Genomic DNA, 22,757 nt, shown 5'->3' with positions numbered 1-22,757 from the left:
AACAACGAAATCCGTCAACTATTGGCGTGCTACAGCTTCGAACGTCTGCGGAAAGTGACAGGAACGTGAAACCACGAATAGGTGACAAGTTTTAGGACGACCGCGCCTCGTCACAAAATGTTGAGATCGGAGGCTTGTCTACTTTGGAAAGCGGGATACCCGGCGATGTGTGGCAGATCGGACGACAGCGTACAGTGCTTGCCCGGGCACAAGCTTTTCGGAGCACACCGTCCAGCGCACATTGTTGAACACAAGGGCTCTCCAACAGACTGCTTATGTTGACTCAGACATCAGTACCGATCGCAGTGAGCACAGGATCATATAGGCTGGATTGTTAACTCTACACCTGTTGTAGTTTATCACACCAGGTCCTCCGTGATAGCCTACGCTATCTTCTAGGCGAACGGCTGCTCGAAACATGCCCCGTGCCACGAACGGAATGCGGTTGGAGGGGGGGGGGGAGGGAGGGAGGGAGGAAGCCGACATTATGGCAGAAACGGACTACGTAAACGTTATTGCGGACCACCTGCTTCCCTCCATTCTTGATGTCTTCATTCCAGCAGAGTAACTGTCCCTGGAACAGTGTGACGGTAAACTACCGTTGGTATCTTTGAAATAAGAGCTCCTCTAATCTGAACACGAGGGAACACATTTTGGACGCGATCGGCAGCCAGCGAGGTGGTGCTGTTAGCTCATCGGACTCGCATTCGGGAAGACAATTCAAACCGGCGTTCGGCCATCCAGATTTAGGTTATCCGTGATGTCCTTAAATCTGTCCAGGCAAATACCGGGATTGTTCCTTTGAAAGGGCACGGGCAATTTCCTTGCCCATGATTGACATAATCGGAGCGTGTGCTCCCTCTCTTAATGACCTCGATGTCGACGGGACGTTAAACCCAACATTTATTCCTTGATAGTCAGCAACACGATCACAAACCACTGGCTCGTAACTTACGTGAGAATGGGTGATCCGTGCGTAGATGCCTGATGCTATATTAACCCGGAAACCTACAAAGAACTTGGCGGACCCCTATCATGCATAGTTGCAGCTGTATTGTTCCACATGTAGGCATTGTCTTAGGCTATCGTATGAACGGGGGATAAAGTTTAAACACTTACGCTCTCAGCGTCTCGTATCGCCAGAAAATAGCGAAATGCTGGAAAGCCTTAAGAGAAACGCACTTGAAACCAAGACTGACAGTTGTAAATGTGAATATTGCGTATAAATGGCTGCAAGTATGTTATTGATCCGTTACGTTACTGGCGATCAATAAACAGTGCGTCCGAAAAATTTTCAGAATTTACTTCCAGAGCTACCTAGAGTAGAAAGACCACATAAAACTTGCTGCAGCAAAAGCATTTGCGAGTCGGACAACAGATTACTTTTTCTCGCGACACGAAACTAAAACGTCGGCGAAGTCGGTGAAATTAGAGCTCTTGGAGACTGTTGCCAACAGTTTTCGAACATAATCGGCGAATGGAATAGACAATGGAGAAATGATAGTGCATGCCGACGTACTTTCCGACTACATATAAGTTTTTTAACAAAGAAAAATCATGAAACAACCGTATGGTTTCAGAATTTACTTTATTAACACGACCAGTTTCGGCATCTCATTAATACCTCTATGCACTCCATGTATAGAGAATCAGATACATCGATGCTTGCATAACCAGAGCCATCAAAATCTCAATTCCGTGAATTCTTTTTGTGGCGTGTGTACTTAGAAGACTAAATTATTTTTAAGTCTTCGTAGTACGTAATCCACAAAAATTCAGAGTCGAGGTACTGATGACTCCGGCTATGCATGCATCGATGTATCTGATTCTTTATACATGGAGTGCGTAGGATGTGGTGGTGTAAATAACATAACTTCTGAAAACGTACGACGGGTTCGTCATTTTTCTTTAGTAAATATACTACCGACCGTTATCCAATACTCACGATGACCAACACTTACAGCTAAGGTGGCTTCTGGAGTGTACGAGTATATGTATTTAAGCCCCTGTTGTAGCTGTAATATTCCATAAATTAAAATACTGGCACTCTGAGGAAATAGAAAATCGATCTGTTGTTTTATTTCTAATCTGGAATTCCAGGAATACTCTTTCCGTAGAAACACTAGGAGCTGCTGCTTCAAATGACACATTTAAAGATCAGTGACTGACCTTAAAATGTTTTTCGTTTGTATTTTGTACAGCATCATAATAAAACAGCCATCAGTACCTTGTACAATTAACTAGCATGAACGTTATGCGTTCTGTATGCGACTTTGCTTAAGATTTTTAAAAAGCTCTGAGTCTGTGTTGTGGAATATTTTGGAACTACGTCAGTTGTTAAAGCCCCGAATAATTAAATCTGCACACAAATCGCGTTCACTTTGATGAAAACTATCAGAAAACAGCTGTGCTAATGTGAAGTCTCCAGAATAACTTAATATGAAAGTAACCAGAAGTTAATCTCCATTTCCGATCTGTGCCATCTTCTGGTTTATGGAGCACAGACATTTCTTGCAATCAGGAATCTAACCAAACTGGTCACGGAGTTTGGTTGGCGTCCAGATAATGACTAAATCAGATCTGCACTCGATGCCCATAAAGATAACAGCTAGGGTAGCAATAGAAATGCAGATATAGACGGCGTTACCTCGGCTGCAAACCGAATGTCTGGAGACACACTCTGGGAAAGCTTTAGCTATGGTGGTGCAGTGATATATTCTAAATTTGTATAGTAACGGGCTCTTCAGCTACAGAAATAGATGACACAAATTTCTATGAAAACACTTTGTGGGTAGGTACGTGTGAAATTTACTAAATCTAAGATTAAAATGTAGGGTGAAATGAACATTCCAACATCTTTGAGAGGGTAACTTACGATAAGTTTGCCTTCTTCGTTTTCGTAAATAGACGGTGTACCTTGTACAACGAGGCAAAATGAGCGATAGTTACTAGTTCTGGAGCAGTTCAGTAAATAATAGGTGACTTACATAAGGAATGTGTAGTGAAGTTTCCCAGCAATGAAGGCATAACTGTTAGCATGATTCAGCGCGGCTGCAATGCCGTGCTGTCTGAAGTCACTGTTAAGCCAGGGTTGCCGCTGGTTAGCGTCGCTTAGTGAAACTGCGTACAGAAATACGTCCAGTCGTTCAGGCAGCATGAGTCATTTGTCGGGTGACAGGACGACTCGAGGTGAAGGTGACACATTACTGCTGTCATAATTTCTGTATTTAACTGGCACGACCAGTGGAACAAGATTACCCAAACTGTAACTGCGTAAGGTGGTAATGACGTGTAAGATCATAGAATCTCGCACAGAGCTGCTTTTACTTTGTCATTGTCACGTTGCTATTTGAACTTCTGAAATCTAGTGGACCCTCTAAAGAACTATTAGATGCGGTAAGATGAATCTCCACTGTTGCAGTATCTTCTTAATATTGCTTCGTGAATCACGTAGTAAACAATGATCTTCCTGTGAGAGATAATAGTTTTTGTCTTGAGATATAGAAGAAACGAGTGGATGTTGTATATCATTTGCATATAACTAATTTCCTGAATATAAAAGCAAATTGTAATGGTAAGATATTTTAGACAGCAGAAGTTTTATACAGTTTCTCTGCGAGATAGATATATGAGATCAGAATTGGACTGAAAATATTCATACTAATTATGAGCTAGACGAATGAGTTCCCACTAGATACCGTCACTAAAGTATACGTAATGATGTAAAGCTTCGTTAACATGAACACCTAGCTTCATACGTATACAAATCGTGTCTTGGATCGACAACCGGCCGGTCTTGTTGCGAAATCGGATTGTTTAGAGTGACAATTTGAGTTCCCACCTCTTCGCTGTTCCCCTGCGCAGCCGGCAGCATGTGAATAGGTATAAGCGAAATGCAGAACACGACTTGTAAATTTCAGGGATGCCGTGGCAAATTGATTTCCCTTGTAGATGCGAATGAGATAAGGCGTGCGAGGCAGTGGTGGGAGGATGTTGGGGTTTTTTGTGGGGGAGGGGGGGGGGGGGCGCAGAGTACATCAGTGTCCTTGCAGGGTCTGCGAGAAATGGGCGGACAGCCGTCACTCGGAGGCAAGAAGTATTCTGGGACTCAGCATAGTATCTTGTGCTTCAAACTTAAACAAAATGTCATCAAGGCGATTTTTTAATATCGGTTAAGTCTAAACTGAACTATAAATGTCAATGCGTCCTGGAAAATAATTCGCATTATGTTCTGAGAGTTGTTAAGAGCCAATCATGTCTGATTGTCAGGGAAATAAATGAGCTGATAGTAAACGAGTTTTTCTATTTGTGGAGCAAAATAACTGATGATCGAAGTAGATAGGATATAAAATGTAGACAGGCAATGGCAAGGAAAGCGTTTCTGAAGAAGAGAAATTTAACATCGAGTATAAATCTAAGTGTCAGGAAGTCTTTTCTGAAAGTATTTGTATGGAGTGTAGCCATGTATGGAAGTGAAACATGGACGATAAATAGTTTGGACAAGAAGAGAATAGAAGCTTTCGAAATGTGGTGCTACAGAAGAATGCTGAAGATTAGATGGGTAGATCACGTAACTAATGAGGTGTTGAATAGGATTGGGGAGAAGTTTGTGGCACAACTTGACCAGAATAAGGGATCAGTTGGTAGGACATGTTCTGAGGCATCAAGGGATCACCAATTTAGTATTGGAGGGCCGCGTGGAGGGTAAAAATCGTAGAGGGAGACTAAGAGATGACAACACTAAGCAGATTCAGAAGAACGTAGGTTGCAGTAGGTACTGGGAGATGAAGCAGCTTGCACAAGATAGAGTAGCATGGAGAACTGCATCAAACTAGTCTCAGGACTGAAAACAACAACAACATGTACCACGAAGCTAACACTACCAGTGTCAATCGTCCTCTTCTGTTTTAGTTTTAGACCTAAATCTGGCCTGTTTCGGCCGGCCCGGTAATTACACTTAAACAAACAAAAGTTATCTGTACCGTTTTCTTCATAAAATAAGTTCACTAATTTGCCATTCTCCGTGCTATTGGCGTTCGTAGCGACACAGTGGGTAAGTTAGTGTGTTAGTAAGATGAAGAAAAGAATCACTATTTATTAACACGACTGTTCAGTCGCAATCTCCAGCTGATTATCAGTTGCCCAGAAAGTATCGAACCAGGACCGCTTTTGAACCGCAAATTTCAAAATTAAAAGGGTTAGAACTTCGAAGCTTTTTTATAGGCCCCCCTGAAGCGTACATGAGTAGCCCATTCAGAACAGCAGTGACTCAGAAAATCAGATGTCAGATATGGCTTTAATGTGTCAGATGTTTCTTTCTCTGTCAATCGCCGAAACATCTCAGCATCCATTCTTCGCAAGCAACTTCTAATAAAAATGTGTGCCTATTGAGGAGCGTCCCAGTTGTGTGATTTAAGATTTACGTTAGAAAAGGTAACATTTCGTAGTAACAAATGGTAAATTATCTAGCGGAGCTAGTGCTATACAGGGCTCCACAATGAAGTGTTGTAGACGCCATGCATTTCTTTATCTACGTAGGATTTCGGAAAGTAACGTCCACATGTCATTTCACGGCAAGACCATTGTGAAACAGGAGTGGCGCATTGTCAGAAGAGTGAACATGTTCCAGGCTTGCTGTAGACAGTTGTGCTGCGTTTCGGATGAGACTGAAACGGCTTGGCAACTGGTAAGATACTCCAGTGTTGAAGTACACGGGACAGCAGGATTCTTGTGGGCTAAATGATTAAACTGCATACATTCCCAGTGAAATTCTGGCGGTATGTGGACCAGATGCAATGTCAGAGACGCGAATGGTACCAACAATTTAACCAAGGCCGAACGGACGTGAAGTCTAGATCTTGTATAATGCGAATTCCATTTTTTATGCAAGCTGAAATGGCTCCGTGTCCAAGGATCGGATTTCTATCTTTGAGCAATTAAGAGATAGGTAGAACTTTCCTACCGTTTGTTTACAGACGCTTGGTGATTGTTGAAAAATGGTGTCATATATCTGCGTCACTTTGAAGTGTAGTGCAAGCTTCCTTGTCTGTTATAATAATGTGTAACTTACGCTTTGAAGTTCCCTCGTATATGAGTCAAGACACGTCTGAGCAGCTCTTAGATTGATTGCAGCTTATCAGCTATCGTTGACAGTGTAGTAAAGCCCTCAGAAAATCTGAACGAAATGCAGAAATGATTTAGACAAGATAACTGCATGGTGTAAAACAATAGAATTTAACCAAATACGATTTCGTATGGTTCAGTGGCCATTTTGAGTGCCGCTTCGGCGACTTGCGTGTTTCTGACCTAAGCCAATAATCCTATCAGAAAAAAGGAGCACTGAAGTTTGACTAATCTTCACATCACCAAGGGTGGAAACCAGGTTATACAGAATAGAATAATCCACGGTTCAACCGGCATTCGATGTCACGATTATCAGATTTCTAGGGACTCACTTTACCACTAGGTCACCAGACCCGTGTGAGGTCGTCCAAATTAGCGAAATTAATTCCATTACATTATTGTTACACGACATATAACAGATTTAATAGTAGATTCAGCTAAATACCTTGGGATTACAATTACGAACAATTGAAGTCGAAAACATAACACCGAAAATGTTATGGGGAAGGTGACCCAGAGACTGCCTTTTGTTGGGAAAACACTTTGAAGATGCAACGGGTCTATTAAAGACTGCTTACAATATGCCTGTCCATACTCCTGTAGAGTGAAAAATATAGCTGTGCGGCAGAAGATCCTTACCAGACAGAACTGATGGACACAAAAGTTCAAACAAGGGTAACTCATTTTGTATTATCGCGAAATAGGCGGAACGGGGTATGGGGGTGCGGGTTGGGGGTGGAGAAGGGGCAGGCGAAGTGTCACGGATGTAACAAGCGACTTAAAGTGGGAATCATTAAAACACAATCTTTTTCCGTTGCGGTGAGATCTTTTCACGAAATTTCACTCACCAACTTCTTCCTGAATGCAAAAATATTTCGAATACCACATACATAGGGAAAAATGGCCATCGAAATAAATCAAAGCTAGCACGGAAAGACTATAAGTTTTTCGTTCGTTCTGTTGTAGAGTGAAACGGTAGAGTGAGTCTCAAAAGGGTTCTATGAACCCTCCGCCGAACATTTAAATGCAGAATAGGCCCCTAATCGTGTAGACGTAGAAGTAACACTCAATTGCTACTTGCTTTCTAAAAAATCTCCCTATACCGCTTATGACTGGTTAACAGCAATTACGATTTTCACTCTCTGGTAAAAGTTCAACCGGTTCTTTGAACGTGATTGGGTTTTTCAGGTTCCGTTTTGTTTTAAAAAGTGAATGAATCTGGAAGAAGGGACTTCTTGCGCAGCGAATTAGTAGTGGTAGTCTGAGTGGAAGTTATCCATTCCCTACAAAGGATTGAAGAGCGTCGTTCTAATTGGGAAAACGCAGCACTTGATTTTCGAAGGCTATTTGTGAAAACACTTTAGACCAGAAAACAAGTATTTGGCAGGCTAATAATCTTTTCGGGCCAGACAAAGTAAACACGACAGAAAAAGGGTTTCCCGAATTCGGTTTTCACCTCCCGGAAGTTTGTGTCGCATGTAAATGTAGCGATAACCACTGCCCCGCCAGCATCGAGGATAAAAATACCAATAAACAAGAAGCTCAGGACAGTACTACAAATTCCTGAATGTAGAAAAAATTATAAATAAGCCGCTGACATAATTGCTAACATCAAAGGCAGCTTACGATCGAAAATTGTCCTTGCTTGGCACAGAAAATCTTATGGTGACATGTCTTTCAGAATTAGAGATTAATCTCTTGTTTGTAATACTCACACGTAGAAGTCTTAAATTCCTTGGCACTTTAGTGAGCTTAAATAAATCGTATCGAAATCCTGACCGTCTTGTCACCAATTACGAGAAATGATATATTTTCCGGCTGCTCAATCTCCCCCGCTGACAAATTAGGGCTCGAACATGGCAATAAATCAGAGCACAGGATATCAGAAAACCACTGTTACATCATTATCAATAAGGGAGGCTCGATACAGCAGGGAGAGAACCTTAAATGGTCATTCTGCAGCACAGCCGAGTGATGAATCGTCTGTCGGATTATTTGGTCGCGATTAGCTTCAACGTAATCTGAACTGAGACATATCGGCCAATACTTGACGGGCGTTTTCTTAATTCGATGAACGCGATAAGGTGAGTCGAGATGACAGCACTCGCAGTAAATTTCCCAGCGACTGTGTCTTAAGATAATTTGTCTAAAAGGATTATTGCGTGCAAACATATTTCTTGACTCAAGACTTCTTTCAGAGAACTTTAGAAAACTTGTTGCGTTCCTTACGTGTGGTGTAGCAAAACTCACGTCTCGCATTTTAAACTTCTAATTAGTTTTTATTCAGTTGTCAGATGTGACAAAGTTGGAAATTTATAAATGTCGCGATTACTGTACTATCAAACAAGGGATACGTTAAGATCCGATAGTCTACAATTGTGTGAAACAAAACTATGATTAGGAAAGTTTCCTGAGTAGCGTCATTCCTGGCTTCCCTTCCTCTGAGTTAGTGCATGTTAGAGTTGGATGTTAAAAGGACTTAAAACTTATCCACCGTTGCAACTTAATTCCTTATGGTTAACTAAACCCCTTACAAGAGTAATTTTTGAAATATATTGCAAGTGGTGTAAGCACTCGCCAGAATGTTTTCCACTTCCAGGTCTCTCTCATAGAATAACAGTTCATATCATAAACTAAACACAATTTGGTATAGCCCGCCACAATTTTTTGAATTTTTTGAACAAACTCCAATGGCAAATGCTGCAAGAAGTTCCACGAGTAGGTTTACTGTTGAAATTCAGAGACTGTTCGTTCCAAGTACAAAAGTTTCCTGCAACACAAGTTTCGCGAAATGACCAAGAGAAATTCAGAAAAACTAGAGTACAAACAGAGGAGTGCCGAGATTGATAGCGGTACCAAAATTACCCTCCGCCACCCTCCGTAAGGACCTTAGCGTAACACTGGTGTAAGAGTACATTTAGGTGCTCTGTAGTTTCTGTTAAACATGGAAGTACACGGAAAAACAATTTAGGAAGATATAATTTCATATGACGAACTATTTATCAGTTATCTAAAGTAAACGTCAGATATTCGTTCCGGACATAGCTTGTTGAGATTTCGACATGATATGAAGTGGACACGTTATCTTGAATGGCTGTCACAGGAAAAACAGTTCTGAGTAAAATGGAATGAACAGAGGCAGAATTCTGCTATATATTGTTCCTAGAAGCTATTGAATGCGTGACATTTCTTGATCACGTATCGCTGCTGAAGTGACATACTTCGGAAAGATGTTTCGCTCCAGAGACACGGATGGAAGAGTACAGTTTAATGCCCCGCCTACAACTAGATCAGAGACGAAACAACGCTCAGATGGGTGCAGGGGAAAGAAATCAGCAGTATCATTTCTGAAGAAACTGTCCAGGCATTACCTAAAAGTTTTAGGACAGCTACACGAAAACCACCTTCAATGGTTAACTCAGTGAAACATGATTTTTGCGTGCAGCACGTCCACTTCCATTGCAGGAAGATTTCATTTCTAACGGTAATGTGGACCGTTAACCTCCGAATCTCAAGTCTGACAGTAAATTCTCCCGACAGAATGAAATGTCCCCCTTAACAAGCAAATATTGCGATGTATAAAGCCAGTCAGCTAGATAAATTGTTCAGCTGTGAAAAAAGCATTAATCACTTGTCCCTGAGGTGCAACATTTTAAGCAACGCACTCTGTTATCTATAACGGAGAAGTTTTTATAATGGCTGCTCAGGATTCCAATCAGCGCCAGGCTTTAACTACGTGGCGTTGAAATGGTTACATGTATTCTTAACTACCCGCATCGGTAACTCATCTTAGCGACCACGACTAAGCAGGAAAATTGTCAGACTGTTTGTTGGCTAGCTGCCATGTTTCCCTTAACCACTCGTGGACGCCAATCATCTTGTAAACACACGAATGCTGATTTTTACTGAAACTAGTTAAACATTTTCCTAATGGCCAAACGGCAATAGCTTTCCTGAAGTTATGTTTAGATCTTTTGCTTGATAAGTTACTCAGTTTCACGGCAGACCTTACGAGCACTAGAGGCAAAGTTAGACCAGCACGTATGTTAAATTCGTTAGTACTGAGCTTGTAGAGAATAGTTAGTTGACACTGCAAAAATTAGGAATAGTTTTACATCGAACTATTTGTTCTGTATTTTCAGATTGATTTGAAAACGACAAACATGGTTCTTAGTGTCAGGATAACTTCTCTAGTGAATACCAGGAGCTGGCCGATTTTCAAAGAAAGTCTCATGAAAAATTACTGGATTAACTGTAACAGGCAGTGAGTCGCAAATACCCGCAAATGGTTTGCTATATTTAAGTTTTATGTATGTTAGTAAAAAATAAAGCCTAAATATTCACACACCCTTTCTCTGGTTCCACTTTGACTCCCGCACTTTCCTTCATGTAGTTTAAAGCAGATTTTTTTGACCATTAATTATTTCATTTGTAGCACTGCTGTGTAAAATTGTCCTTCGTGTTTATTACTGCGAATTACTTGCCTGGAGCTGAAAACAAGATTTGTCTCGATTAGAAAGCCAATCGCCCAGGTAAAACGAATTGACAATTCTCGTATTTTATTAGTGTCATGAAATTTTCAGCCCTACTTCTACACTTCTTTAGCTTGCCCAAGCCCATGAGGAAAACCTGACCGTCGGGTAAAGCAGCTGGTTTTTCAGCCTCTGTATTTGTGGGACACAGGTGTCCGCCAAGGGTAGGAGGTAAGGCAGGAGTAGGGAGCAATAATTCTCTGAACCTACTAAGTTGCAGAATGTGCACTGCCGAATGCGATGGGGAAGACTGTGGTATTTTCAAGTTTCTCAAATTTGATCTGGCACTTTCCGGATTATTTTTTGTTGCTATCAACCGGTTTTATCAGTCTTTCTGATTTTTTGCTATATTTGGTGTAAACCTAATGTTGGTATATGATGAAAATGTTTTCATATGAAATGCTCGTTAAGTACTCTGAACTTAAACATAAGTATGCAGCTTCAGATCGTTGAATCTAAACTGCAGCTTTCATACTAATGATATAAAAAAATACTTAGTGAGCATATTCTACGCGATTACCTTTTCGGTAATCTACCTAAAATAAACTGAGTAGACACCGATCAGTCGTTGGTGTAATTACTGTCAAATTTAGTTTTTGGGCCAATTTACTCTCTCTCTCTCTCTCTCTCTCTCTCTCTCTCTCTCTCTCTCTCTCGTTACATAAAAATGGCAATTTTGTGATCTTGTCCCCCCTCTTGGATAATTTTTTAGGATATTGCTCTTAGTCATAAAGAAGGAACTCCACCTGCACATTAGCTGTGCCAGGGAAGCTGCCGGGGGTGGCCCGCAGGAAAGAGGCAGGCGAGGCAGCAACAGCTGACACCTGACACCTGAGTCCTGTGGCGATGCGTGCGTTGAGCTGTGTTCTGTGCGAGGTGTCGGGTGTAGCGTGAGGCCGCGCGCTAGGAGCAGCCGGCCGCCTGACGTCACAGCTTAGGCGCTGCACGCAACCCGCGCGACATTGTGCACCCGTCAAGTACGCCGGGGAGTTACGGCTAAGCGTCTCGTAGACACGCTCAGGAACCACGCACAAGCTCAGTGGGGCAATACTGGTGCACGAAATCGACTGGCGCAGTTCTGGTACAAAGCAAAATTCACGCATGCGCCCTAAATGATTCTCAAAAACTACGGAAATTCTAAGTCGGAATTGTTTGACATAGACAATGGCAGAGTTCCCACCATTCCGTCTCCTTGCTCGGCTTCCCTAATTATCTGCCCTGCCCACTGAGCTTTATGGTGCAGTGTCTAAGATCGTCTATTTCTAGAAGTCACAGAGACGAAACAGGGTAAGAGGAGCACTATCCAGTAAACCATAGGGTAATTCTTTAATTAGAACCGCAGGTGGTATGTTACCACTTGAATTACATTGATAGAACGCAGTTTGCATGTTGCTCGGAGGGCATCTATTAATTTCTCCTCAATTTTGGGCAAAGGCAATGCCAATTAAATTTTTGTGACGGATCGAATGTTAAACTTACAGCTCTGAGGGCGCCAAGTACGGTACCTTTTCGATCTGTTTTTAACCATTTTAATATGTTAGGATATTTAGCCTCCTCCGTCCACAACGAAGGGTTTGGTCGTTACAGACCAACAGATTGATGAGAAACTGTAATCCACATGCCTTCGTTCCTACCCATGTCCTGCTCAGCTTCATGCATAAGATATTGAAGAAATATACATAATTGCCGGTACAACAAGGATATTCGTCATAATGGAACTCGCATCCTGCCCGATCAGATAGTAGTACTGATCCAGTATGTCCCAAAATGTTCAAAACGTGTCACTCATATTGTCCAGTAGCAAACGTCTCAACCATTTATCGTGAAATCTATTTCCTCATTCGCGCGAAGCTTCCGTTCCTCCAATCCCCTCTCCCCACTGCCATAAGCTCATTTCTTCAACACGCTCTTGCTGATCACTTCGGCTGACAAGTCCCACATAAAAATTGCGGCCCAACTTTGCACAGCAAATTAGACTACAGTTTGTGGATGCGTTGTATAAATCAGAACTATACTTTCTTAATTCTGTCAGCAGTCTGGACTTAAGAGTTTCACAAGACTATGAAATTCAAAATAGAGCTAAGGCTGATTCCATTTCTGTTTTTGTTAAACATGTGGTACCAAAGATTTATAAGAGACGAAAGATTCGTTACGACCAGTTGTCTGCAGCAGAAATTTAATATCGCATGACTGATGGATACAAGCTTTTGGATCGGAACTATGTTAGTAATTTGACATCGGCAATCATCTGATAAGCAAGAGGCTTTTTCCATTGGCATCAATAGCGTCTACATTACTCCATGAAGTACGAACAAGTGTCCGTCGGTAATAATTCAGATCTTTGGATTTGGTTGACAGACGTTACGTATGAGGTAGTCGAGCAAATTCGTAACGTTGAAATGGAGTAAAATTCACAGCCTTCCCAAAGCCATCCTCATTTGATTGTCGTGGCTTGTCACTCTAAGCGAATTAGCGAGTAAAATAAATTCATTGAGTATGCGGATTATGGATACTTTGTTAGCAAAACCTTCTAGATCACTCAATATATTACTTTATTGCTTCTTTTCGCCTTCTACCATTATCAGAGCTAAATTTGCAACTTATAAAACGACGTTCAGAGTATTTATCAATAAAAACTGTTAACAAAGTTTGGATGCCCCCTTCGGCAGTTTGATACTGGCACGGAAGGTTGTTCTATAAGTAGCCCGTTTTAATCTGACGAACGCTGCAGCCAAAAAGACGTAATAAATAAAATACGTGGAGTAATCCAGACGGTTTTGTTCATAAAGAATGTCAATACAGTTAAAAGTTTGTAAGGTCACAGCAACGTACGGTACACCTCCTCCTCCCCTCCCCCCTCGTCCCCTCCAGTGCAGCGTAGCGATTCTACTAATGGCAACCATTTAAGTCCCTAGGGAAGACTATACGTAATATCTTCAGACCTTCGAAGCTTTTGCACATTCGAATTTTATTTTGAGAGGATCGGACACGTGCGGCAGTAGTTCAGCGGCGTAACTGCCCCAGTACTTCACGTGTTCAGGGAACCGCGACCAGTCACTTGCGAACGCGCTAGTCTCTAGGCGTGCCCTGTGAATCACGCTGTAACCTGTCCAGTGCCCTCTGCTCGTGCCGAGAGTCGAACGGCGTCCTGCGCCTCATTGGCTGGTCTTCCGCCTATGGCGGGTGGCCGCTTTCATTGATTCCACTCCTGCCGCTGTTCACCCCTTTGCTGGGATTCCAGTGCCGCCTTCCGTCGTGCCGCTGAACTGCATCTGGGCGCGTCCGGTCCCCGTTTCCAGCAACTCTCTCTCATTCGGGGACCAAGAGTGCCGCAGGAAGGCGCTCGAGACAGCGTTAATTGGCTGTTTGCGCAGCGCGTCTGCGCTATTGTCGCTGGCGAGGAGACACTCCGCGTATCACGCGTTCCACGTGAATTAAGAGAGATAAAAGGGCCGTCGAGGGCACTCTGTTGCTGTGCCGCTCTTCTGTTTACTCCGGGAAGTCCAACCAAACGGCAAGCGAGCTTAGAACCCGCACTGAATGGTCTCCACAGTAATCAATCATAGAAGTCCGAAAAAAAAAAAAAAAACCATATAGGGCAGTGAGGGGCCTATAACACACGTCATTCTAGATCGATTAGCTTTCTCTACTCAAACTAAAAACTCGCCACATTGCTCGTAAACAGCCGAAAATTGTTTTCTAGACGCCTTATTTTTTACTCAAATGAGTCTTCGTCAATGAACCGAGGTCATGAAACGCACACACATCTAGTGCGTATTAAAAGAAAAGAGCCTCACAAATTGAACGCAAGAACTGCAAAAGGGAAAAATGCGTCATTTGCTAAATCTTAATAATGCAAAAGCAAAGGGAAAATTGCGATTCTAGGCCTTTGTCATCAGTCGTCTGACTGGTTTGATGCGGGCCACCACGAAATTGTGCCAAATTTCTGATCTCAGAGTAATTTTGAAAACTACGTCCTCAAATTTCCTGGATGTATTCCAAACTCTGACTTCCTCTACAGCACCCTCCAGTTCAATGGAAGCTATCCACTGATGTCTGTTCTATCATCCTGTGCCTTCTTGTGTTTTCCGTATATTTCTTGCCTTCCACCTAATTTTAAACCTCCTTATGTAGCATCATATCCCAAATGATTCTATTCTCTTCCGTTCCGGTTTCCTCAGTCCATGTCTCACTACCACAAAATGCTGTGCTCGAAACTTACGTTCTTACAAATTTCGGCCCCAAATTAAGGCTTGTGTCTGATACTGATAGACCTCTCTTGACCAGGAATGTCCTTTTTCCTAGTGTTGGTCTGCGCTTTGTCCTCGTTGCTTCGTCCATCATGAGTTATCTTGCTGCCTAGGTAGCAGAATTCTTTAATTTCCTCTACTTCGTGATCACCAATTAAGTTTCTCGCTATTCTCGTTTCTGCTACTTCTCATCCTTCTTGGATTATAAGAAAGAATATCCTGCCTTTGCCTTAAGGAAAGTAATTGACAACTCACACCAGGACAATTGGATCATGGAAAAAACATGTCCACTTTGTCCATAGATTCTAACTTCTAATTAACTTTTGAACTTTTTATTGTAAAACAAAGCAAACGGATCGGAGCGGCTCATCTCTGAACAATATAGTCTACTAAGTGTTTAATTTCCACGATTACAATTACTGTGAACAGAAATTTTGAGATTCTTTCAAAAATTTCTTTTTATTGCTTTTCGTCCCTATAACATTCCTACTCTAAACAATCATTTTAAATGCTCGAAGTTGTCTGAAACAGCTGAAACGGTTCTGAGCACTATACTATGTGCGAAAAGAAATCTCTACACCTGACTCAAAAACAATTTGTACACGATCTTTTCTATAGGAGGGACGGGGAGACTTGTCTTAACTTTGAGTAGTTCAAAATGTGTCCACCTGGGCCCTGTTTCCTAGGGCAGTGTTTCCCAAACTATGGGAACTGGAGTCCGCGGAAAGTAAAAACATGCTCTGCGAAAACCTTAATAAAGCGGCTTTTCCAAACTTTTCTTATTTTTATATTCTATTATGACTTCTATGTTACGAATTAAACTATTGTACTCAACAAACAAGTTTTTCTATTTTTTATTCATTTTATTAACCTTCAAAATAAACTTGGGTGTTTCATCAAAGTACCAGGATTCTCAGTGTTCCGCCAGACAAATTTGGGAAGCCTCGCCATAGAGAAATATAGAATGTGTAAATCAGTGTGAATGCAATTAAATAGGAAAAAATTGCCTAATCAGCAAAATGTTGTTTATTTGATATTGACATATTACGTCAAGCACCAACCAAAAATTAACAGTGAAATTGATTTCAATATCTCTGAATGATAAACTTCAAATTCGTATTGTATAATAAACCCTCTCTATTGCATAGTCATTGTAAACGCTCTTAATTACGTGATCCGCCTTTACAGGACATTTAAATAGCGCACACTACTCGAAATGAGCAAACTGCCGAGCAGCCCATAAAAAAATTACTTTGTGACATTCCATTATGCATCGACATAAGTTGCATCTGAGTTTTGTCAATGGTTGAGATTAATTTGCCACATCTCTGGGAATGTGCTTCTGTTCGTAGATACTAATAAAGTTGGACAAGGCACACGAATGTTGAATTACATTCCAATGTTTTACTAATAAATGGAAAATTTTCCCTAAAATATAGTTGGAGAAAAGGTAAGAGGACGGACAAACTCCCCACGGTGCTAGCAGGTGGCAACAAGCTAGGGTCTCACCACGTGAGCGGTGCAATTGAGCAGACGCGACCTCTAAAATGAAATGCCGGCTTTCTTCTCAGTTCCCCACTCGGTGAGCAGCTCTTCCCCGCCGCGAGTCGATATCTCGATGTGGACGTGATAAGTGATAAGGAGGCGTGGTGTGGCGGTCTGCGATTGGTCGAGCTGCTATCGATCGGGCGCGCCGGGGGACGAGGCACCCCCTCCGACAACGCCGTCGCGCCGCGCCTACCCGGCCAGGGTCATTGTGCTATGGGCCGGCGGGCGGTGGTGATGTGAGTGAGGGAGCATAGTCCCCTAGACTAGTAGTTTGTAGTGCCACTTTAGCTCGTTTCTTACACACTTCGACTTTTTATACGACACGGAATCATTTGTACGATAGAAACCTTTTTTTAGTAAAATAAAAAGGGGAGACTACTTTTTTCTTGCCCGAACGCGTGCGTGAAATTTCGGAAATGGGTGGCTGTGCGTCGAAAGATAAAAAGACTGAAGCAGCGGCGTCCGGTGCAGCGACGGCAGCGGCGTCTGCGGACTCTGGCGACGCTGGGGGCAGCAAGAACGCGTCGAAGGCGACGACGCCGGCCGACGCCGCTCCCAGCGACGTGAAGGGCGGCGCCGCCCCGGACAACGAAAGGTAGGACCCGGCGCCTCGTGGTCGCCTGGCCGCGCCCGACGTATCGATTGCAAAGGGTCCTCCACTGACGCGGGCGGCAGACACGCCGGCTAGCCAAGCGCTTGGGGTAGTCCCCAACACCACCGGTAGTATAATGTAGCTGTTTTTTCCTACAGTATTCATGTAGCCCGGTGACAGATACGCTGTATTTGCCCCACACCAGTTTTTAGTGCTATTCGTACTTAAAGAATAGCTTGCTTCCAAGAGCAGACTAGTCATCCTCTTCTCATATGCTAAGTTCCATTTAATACTTTTATACAATTTATTTTTCAACCACAAAAAACATAGCTACCGGCAACTCTGTCATGATCTTAACTGCATTTACCCAAATAAGTTTTTGAAATATTGTTTATAAATTAACGAATTAGAAGCGTCGTTGCACGTTTGAAGAACCCGTGTGCAAAATGCCTTGTAATTATCGCAGCTTGCTTTCAGTTGCGCGTAAGTGCCCTCCAGTTACTGTTGAAGTCCCTAGAGATGGCATCTAAAATAGGGAATAAGTTCCCAAATTTCTATACGTTACAGCTCAGGAACGTTTTTGACGAAATGCCGCCAAATCTTAAATCCAGTAAGGAAGAGAACTTGTTGGAAGGGTTGGAGGCCATCTTATTGAGGACCAAGGGTGTGGTCGGGGCGTCTCCACATGCCTGATGGTTCCAGCGTCTCGTAATTGAAAATATGTCTTGAGGCTGGTTTCATATCTGGAATGCAAAGCGTCACAGAAAAATTGGTGTACAGTAAACATTTATGTGTTTATCGTGTGCCACACAGATCAGTGAGCATTGTTGATCATTCAAACGACTTTGCTCTCAGGCTAACTAACTGCTGACTATAAAGTTGGTAAAAAAATGTTGGTTCTGGGTGTAGTGTTAAATAATCATGGCGACATAGTTCCATCCGTATTTAGTGTAAAGGAATTTTGCAGTTCTGTAGAAATTTGATTTCGCTTTAATCTTCACTCATGGCTTCATTAGATTTCCATAAAATCGTTAAAAATTGTAAAACTATTAGAAGTAATTTTCCGTTAAGTAATACTGGAACATTGCCCAGATGTCGGAAGATTACTGTTGCACAAGTTTAAAGAATAAATAATTAACATTGTTTTGAGATACATATTAATTATAGCAAATAATTTAATTGCCGGTATGTTACTATGGTACAATCAGACATAAATTAGTATGTGTGTAGGTTCAATGCAATAATTTTAATGGTGGCTCAACAACAATGGCTAGAGTTTGTGATCAAAGACTGTAATTTTCTTGTTGCTCGCTGTTAGTGTTAAGGTATGTGGCGCTGTGCTGCGGTAGTGTTAAGCAAAATGAAGTGCGAATCTATGTGTGAATGCGATAGGGACGTTACCGGTAACTATATTAAATAGACAGAAACTGCTTGGAGTTGTCGGTATCGCTGTTAGTAACATTTTATTATTGCAGGGCAGTTCATGTGCTAAAATGGCTGATTTTATTGAAGGGTAAGAAACGCAAGAGCACAATTACCGGAATTGTTAAGCAGCATGTTGAAACTTGACTGTGTTTTAAATTAGCGGACTAAATGGAAATTGTTCGAAAATTGTTAGTAGTTAGAAGAATAAATTATTTTTAATGTACATATGTCACTAGCCACCTCTGAATACCGTATGTTGGGATGTTGTGCTGATAAAAGTAGGAAGTGTCGGCTGTCGATCTCGGCATTGGAAGTAGTTTCGAAAAGTAAATGCCCCATCATTATCTGACGATGTACAGATAAATCTGACGGGTAATAATGCGCTGAGTTTATCATCATGTAATACAACTTTTGAAATATGCGTAGATGTTATTACAAAAATTAATTTCATTACAAAAATTAATTTCATTACAAAAATTAATTTCATTACAAAAATTAATTTCATTACAAAAATTAATTTCATTACAAAAATTAATTTCATTACAAAAATTAATTTCATTACAAAAATTAATTTCATTACAAAAATTAATTTCATTACAAAAATTAATTTCATTACAAAAATTAATTTCATTACAAAAATTAATTTCATTATAAAAATTAATTTCACGTTCAAGGAATGCCTAAAACTATCCATACTGCCCGAAATGTAAATGACTAAACAAGAGCAGGAATCCAATGACACAAGGGTCTCTATTTAATATGGAACCGTTGTTGGCAAGAAACCTGTATCTCGGGTTAAACTCGATTAGTTTGTCGTCACCAATGTTTGGAAAGTGATGCGGTGTTGCATTACTTCTCTTCAACAAGTAAATATTTGTACATTATTTTGCAGTTAGTACAGTGTTATTTACATTTGTTTACTCTTTTGCAGTGGGAGCAACATGGTTGATGCTGCAGTACTGGAGAAACTGGAGGCTGGCTTCAAGAAGCTGGAAGCCTCAGACAGCAAGTCTCTGCTGAAAAAGTACCTGACGAGGGAAGTGTTTGACAAGCTCAAAACCAAGAAGACTCCCTCCTTCGGTTCTACACTGCTAGACTGCATTCAGTCTGGTGAGTATGGAGATCCAAAATTCTCACAGGCTAAATATCAAACTTACGTGCCAGGAGGTGGTCTTCCAGGATTGCCTAATTATATACCTCACTTTGCTGCCACTGACCTCCCTATCTGATCAAGTCACTCTTTCTCTTTCCCATAACTGATGATGCTAGTCAACAAAGAACAGTGCAGTGGTAGTGAAATGTGCAGAAAATTGTTAAATCTTCATGGATAGTCAACTCATCTTTTTCCAGTTCGTAACCTTTGACATTCTCATTATGCCTCTATTGTTTCACACCAGTCACTGCCATCTATACATTGATTTTTTTATTTACATTTTTGTGGATGTTATCAAAACATGACTTTGCAGATGTCATGTACAAGGTAAATATATATCACAATTGTCTAGAAGTTTTATACCTGCTAACTACAAAGGTTAAGACATAATAAAATTTAAGTAAATAGAAGAGTGTATACATGGTAAAACTTGGGTAGTAAGTTTCTGTGAGTACTTGAAAAGGTTTTTATCTGCTTCTTACAATGTTTGTTTTTCAACAAAGGTTATTCCACACTCAACAGTTAATAAATTGCTTCTTTCACTGTTTGCAAAAACTTGATAGCATGTAACACCTTCCATATTTTGCTGTCTGGTATGATTTGGTTTCTTAGTGTAGGGCAGGTAAATTTGAAAAGTTCAGAAGTAGTTAAGGGAAAACAGACAATTACAAGAAAAGACTTGAATTTTGTTTGGAATGCATAGCCAATATTTGCTCTTACAGGACATATTTGGGCAGTTTGTTGTAAAACATTGACCTGGTGATATATGGACTGTCTGTTCTTTTTAACATGTAACAATAAGAATGTGCATAGCAATTTGGAAGTCATTAAATACTAAGCATTGCAAAGTGTGTGTGTGTGTGGGGGGGGGGGGGGGGGGTCTTGTAGCAGATATGAGTAATGGGGGATAATGAATGAACACAAAGAAAGGCAGCATGAATGATAAGATTTGTTTGACCAGCAGGAGTGCCACATATTCAAAGAACTGAACTAGCACACTCTTAAAGATAAAAACAAACTATACTCAGAAAGAGTACTTAGTGTCGAAAAGTGGTTGTAAATTACTTTTAAACTTCCACCTAGATATCACTCGAGGAGTACATGACTGGTTAAATTACACCACACAGACACACATAAGCATATACTACTCGTGCAATCCATAGATGAATGGAACAAGAAAAAAGACCTGATAACTGATAGAATGGGATGTACCTGTGCCATGCAATCTACTGTGGTCTGCAGAATATGGGTGTAGATGTACAGGCTAACATTGATGAAACTATAAAATTTCTCTATCAATTTTTAACAGTTTATGCTACTTTATAGCAAGTGTGTCAAATGAAGTGTTAAATTTGCTCATTTTACTTACACCTTAGCAATACATTGTAAATATGTGTATTGGTATCTGGGTACTCCAGCTGGAACATACCTCAAAAAGGCTTAAATTTGCTTTGTTCAACTGTGTATAATTGTCAGCATATTTTGGCATGTATGAACCAAGAAACACACACACAGAACTTAAGTATTGCTGTGTGCAACGGTCACTAAGCATGTGGCAGTCAGTAGGCCTATGGTAAATACATTAGCAATAGAGAATATTGTTTGATCAGAAACTGACTGGTGCTTGTTCTTGCACTAAGAGCAGGTAATCACAAAATACTTAAGTCTCATGAATTTGATCTTTGCATATGCATCTTTGGCATTGATTTTCAGAATTTTTCCAAGCCATTAGTATCCTGCAGATAGCTATGATGAACCTATTGTCTTTAATAGTTGTAGACACCTTTTGATGTCAAAGATGAATTCGTATGAATTTAGTATGTGGTGAATGTTTGCCAACAAAATGGATTTAATTCAGTGATTTGTGAATATGGTTCAATTTTTGTCCAAGGAATACTAGAAACAGTTTCAAATAGCATAACATATTTTTGAATTTTATCTCCTCTGTTGTAAAATAAAATATTCTTGAAATGAGTTCCATCAAATGTTAACAGACCTTTTTGACATGAAATCATGTGGGTGCTGTGAACTTGCTCTGTGGTTAAATATTCAGTACCAACTTCTCCATCACATGCATCATTCTCACAAAGGTGGTAAAAGAATCATTCAGCAGCTACCCCATGTTTGCACTTGTAATGACAAATCTCTGGAGTACTTAAAGATTTCAATTTGTGCTGAACTGCCATCATTGAAGTAGAGGACATGTTGGATGTGTTGTTAGTTCCAGTATGTAGGTGAGAGTAGTTCTCTGGAAAACATAGAATGTGTTCGTCACACTCGCACAACACTGACTTAATGCAATCTTCTATTTTATAGTACATAACCAAAGGACAAAAAGTAACTCAAATATTCTGCCAGTGAAATCCTTGTGCAGATATCCTGAAATAAAAATGTATAGTTTTTTGGAAAATCCATTATAGACCATCTTCATTAATTTATCCAATGTATGTAAGGGTTCCACATAGTCAAAAATAGGCTGGTAATTTTCTTCAATCTGAAAACAGCAACATAGCATGCACTCCTAATTTTTCAGATTGCAAAACTACATGTAATTCTTTTACGTCTTCAGTGTTAATTGGTAGTTTTACATTTGGCAATAATAACATACACACATAGTTATGACATTCTGTACTGTTTTCGGTCAAGTTTACAAAACTTTGTGAAACCACTTTTATCTTCTGTCAATAATACCCATGATTTCTTTACCATGTATACAGTTACAAAAGGTTTGAATTTTTCCTTTACCCTATGAAGTTGCAACTAACGTAAGTATTTGCAGTTTTTCTTTATTAGAAATTTGCTGAATCTCTCTTGAAGTTATTTCGTTTAACTGTTGCAATCTGTACACTTAGCACTGCCATGTCCTCCAGGCACAATTTCCTCTCAAACATGCAGCACTCCTGATTCTGGAATTTTAATGCTAAGCAATGGGACTTGAATAGAATGTATTCTGGGCACCTGTCTTGTTCTGTTAGCATACTTAAATAGTGAAATTTCATAATTACCGGTAACAACTTGCTTCCATCCCCAGCAAGTTGTGTGATGGAAGAGATGTAACAGTTGTACAGGATGTTACACAAAGATTAGCATCAACAGCCTGTTTTGTGGAATCACAAGATTTTGTTAATTTCTTG

The 22,757-nt window shown here is 40.8% G+C and overlaps 1 protein-coding gene across 6 annotated transcripts in view; it reads left to right on the top strand.

The window, feature by feature from the left end:
* LOC126278249 (arginine kinase) overlaps positions 1-22,757 on the top strand; it is a 403,547-nt gene that overhangs the window by 376,243 nt on the left and 4,547 nt on the right. For 3 of the 6 annotated variants that reach the window (XM_049978262.1, XM_049978270.1, XM_049978256.1), the window contains one exon: positions 19,402-19,580. In XM_049978262.1, coding sequence (XP_049834219.1) covers positions 19,402-19,580 — 179 coding nt within the window. Of the gene's footprint in view, positions 1-11,567; positions 17,049-18,324; positions 18,559-19,401; positions 19,581-22,757 lie in introns of those variants that run through there. The other 3 variants (XM_049978285.1, XM_049978247.1, XM_049978278.1) reach the window with 3 other exon arrangements.

The sequence above is a fragment of the Schistocerca gregaria genome, chromosome 1 (assembly GCF_023897955.1).
Source record: "Schistocerca gregaria isolate iqSchGreg1 chromosome 1, iqSchGreg1.2, whole genome shotgun sequence".
NCBI lineage: Eukaryota > Metazoa > Arthropoda > Insecta > Orthoptera > Acrididae > Schistocerca > Schistocerca gregaria.
The sequence above is the reverse complement of the archived record's forward strand: the minus strand, read 5'-3'. Positions and strand labels throughout refer to the sequence as shown.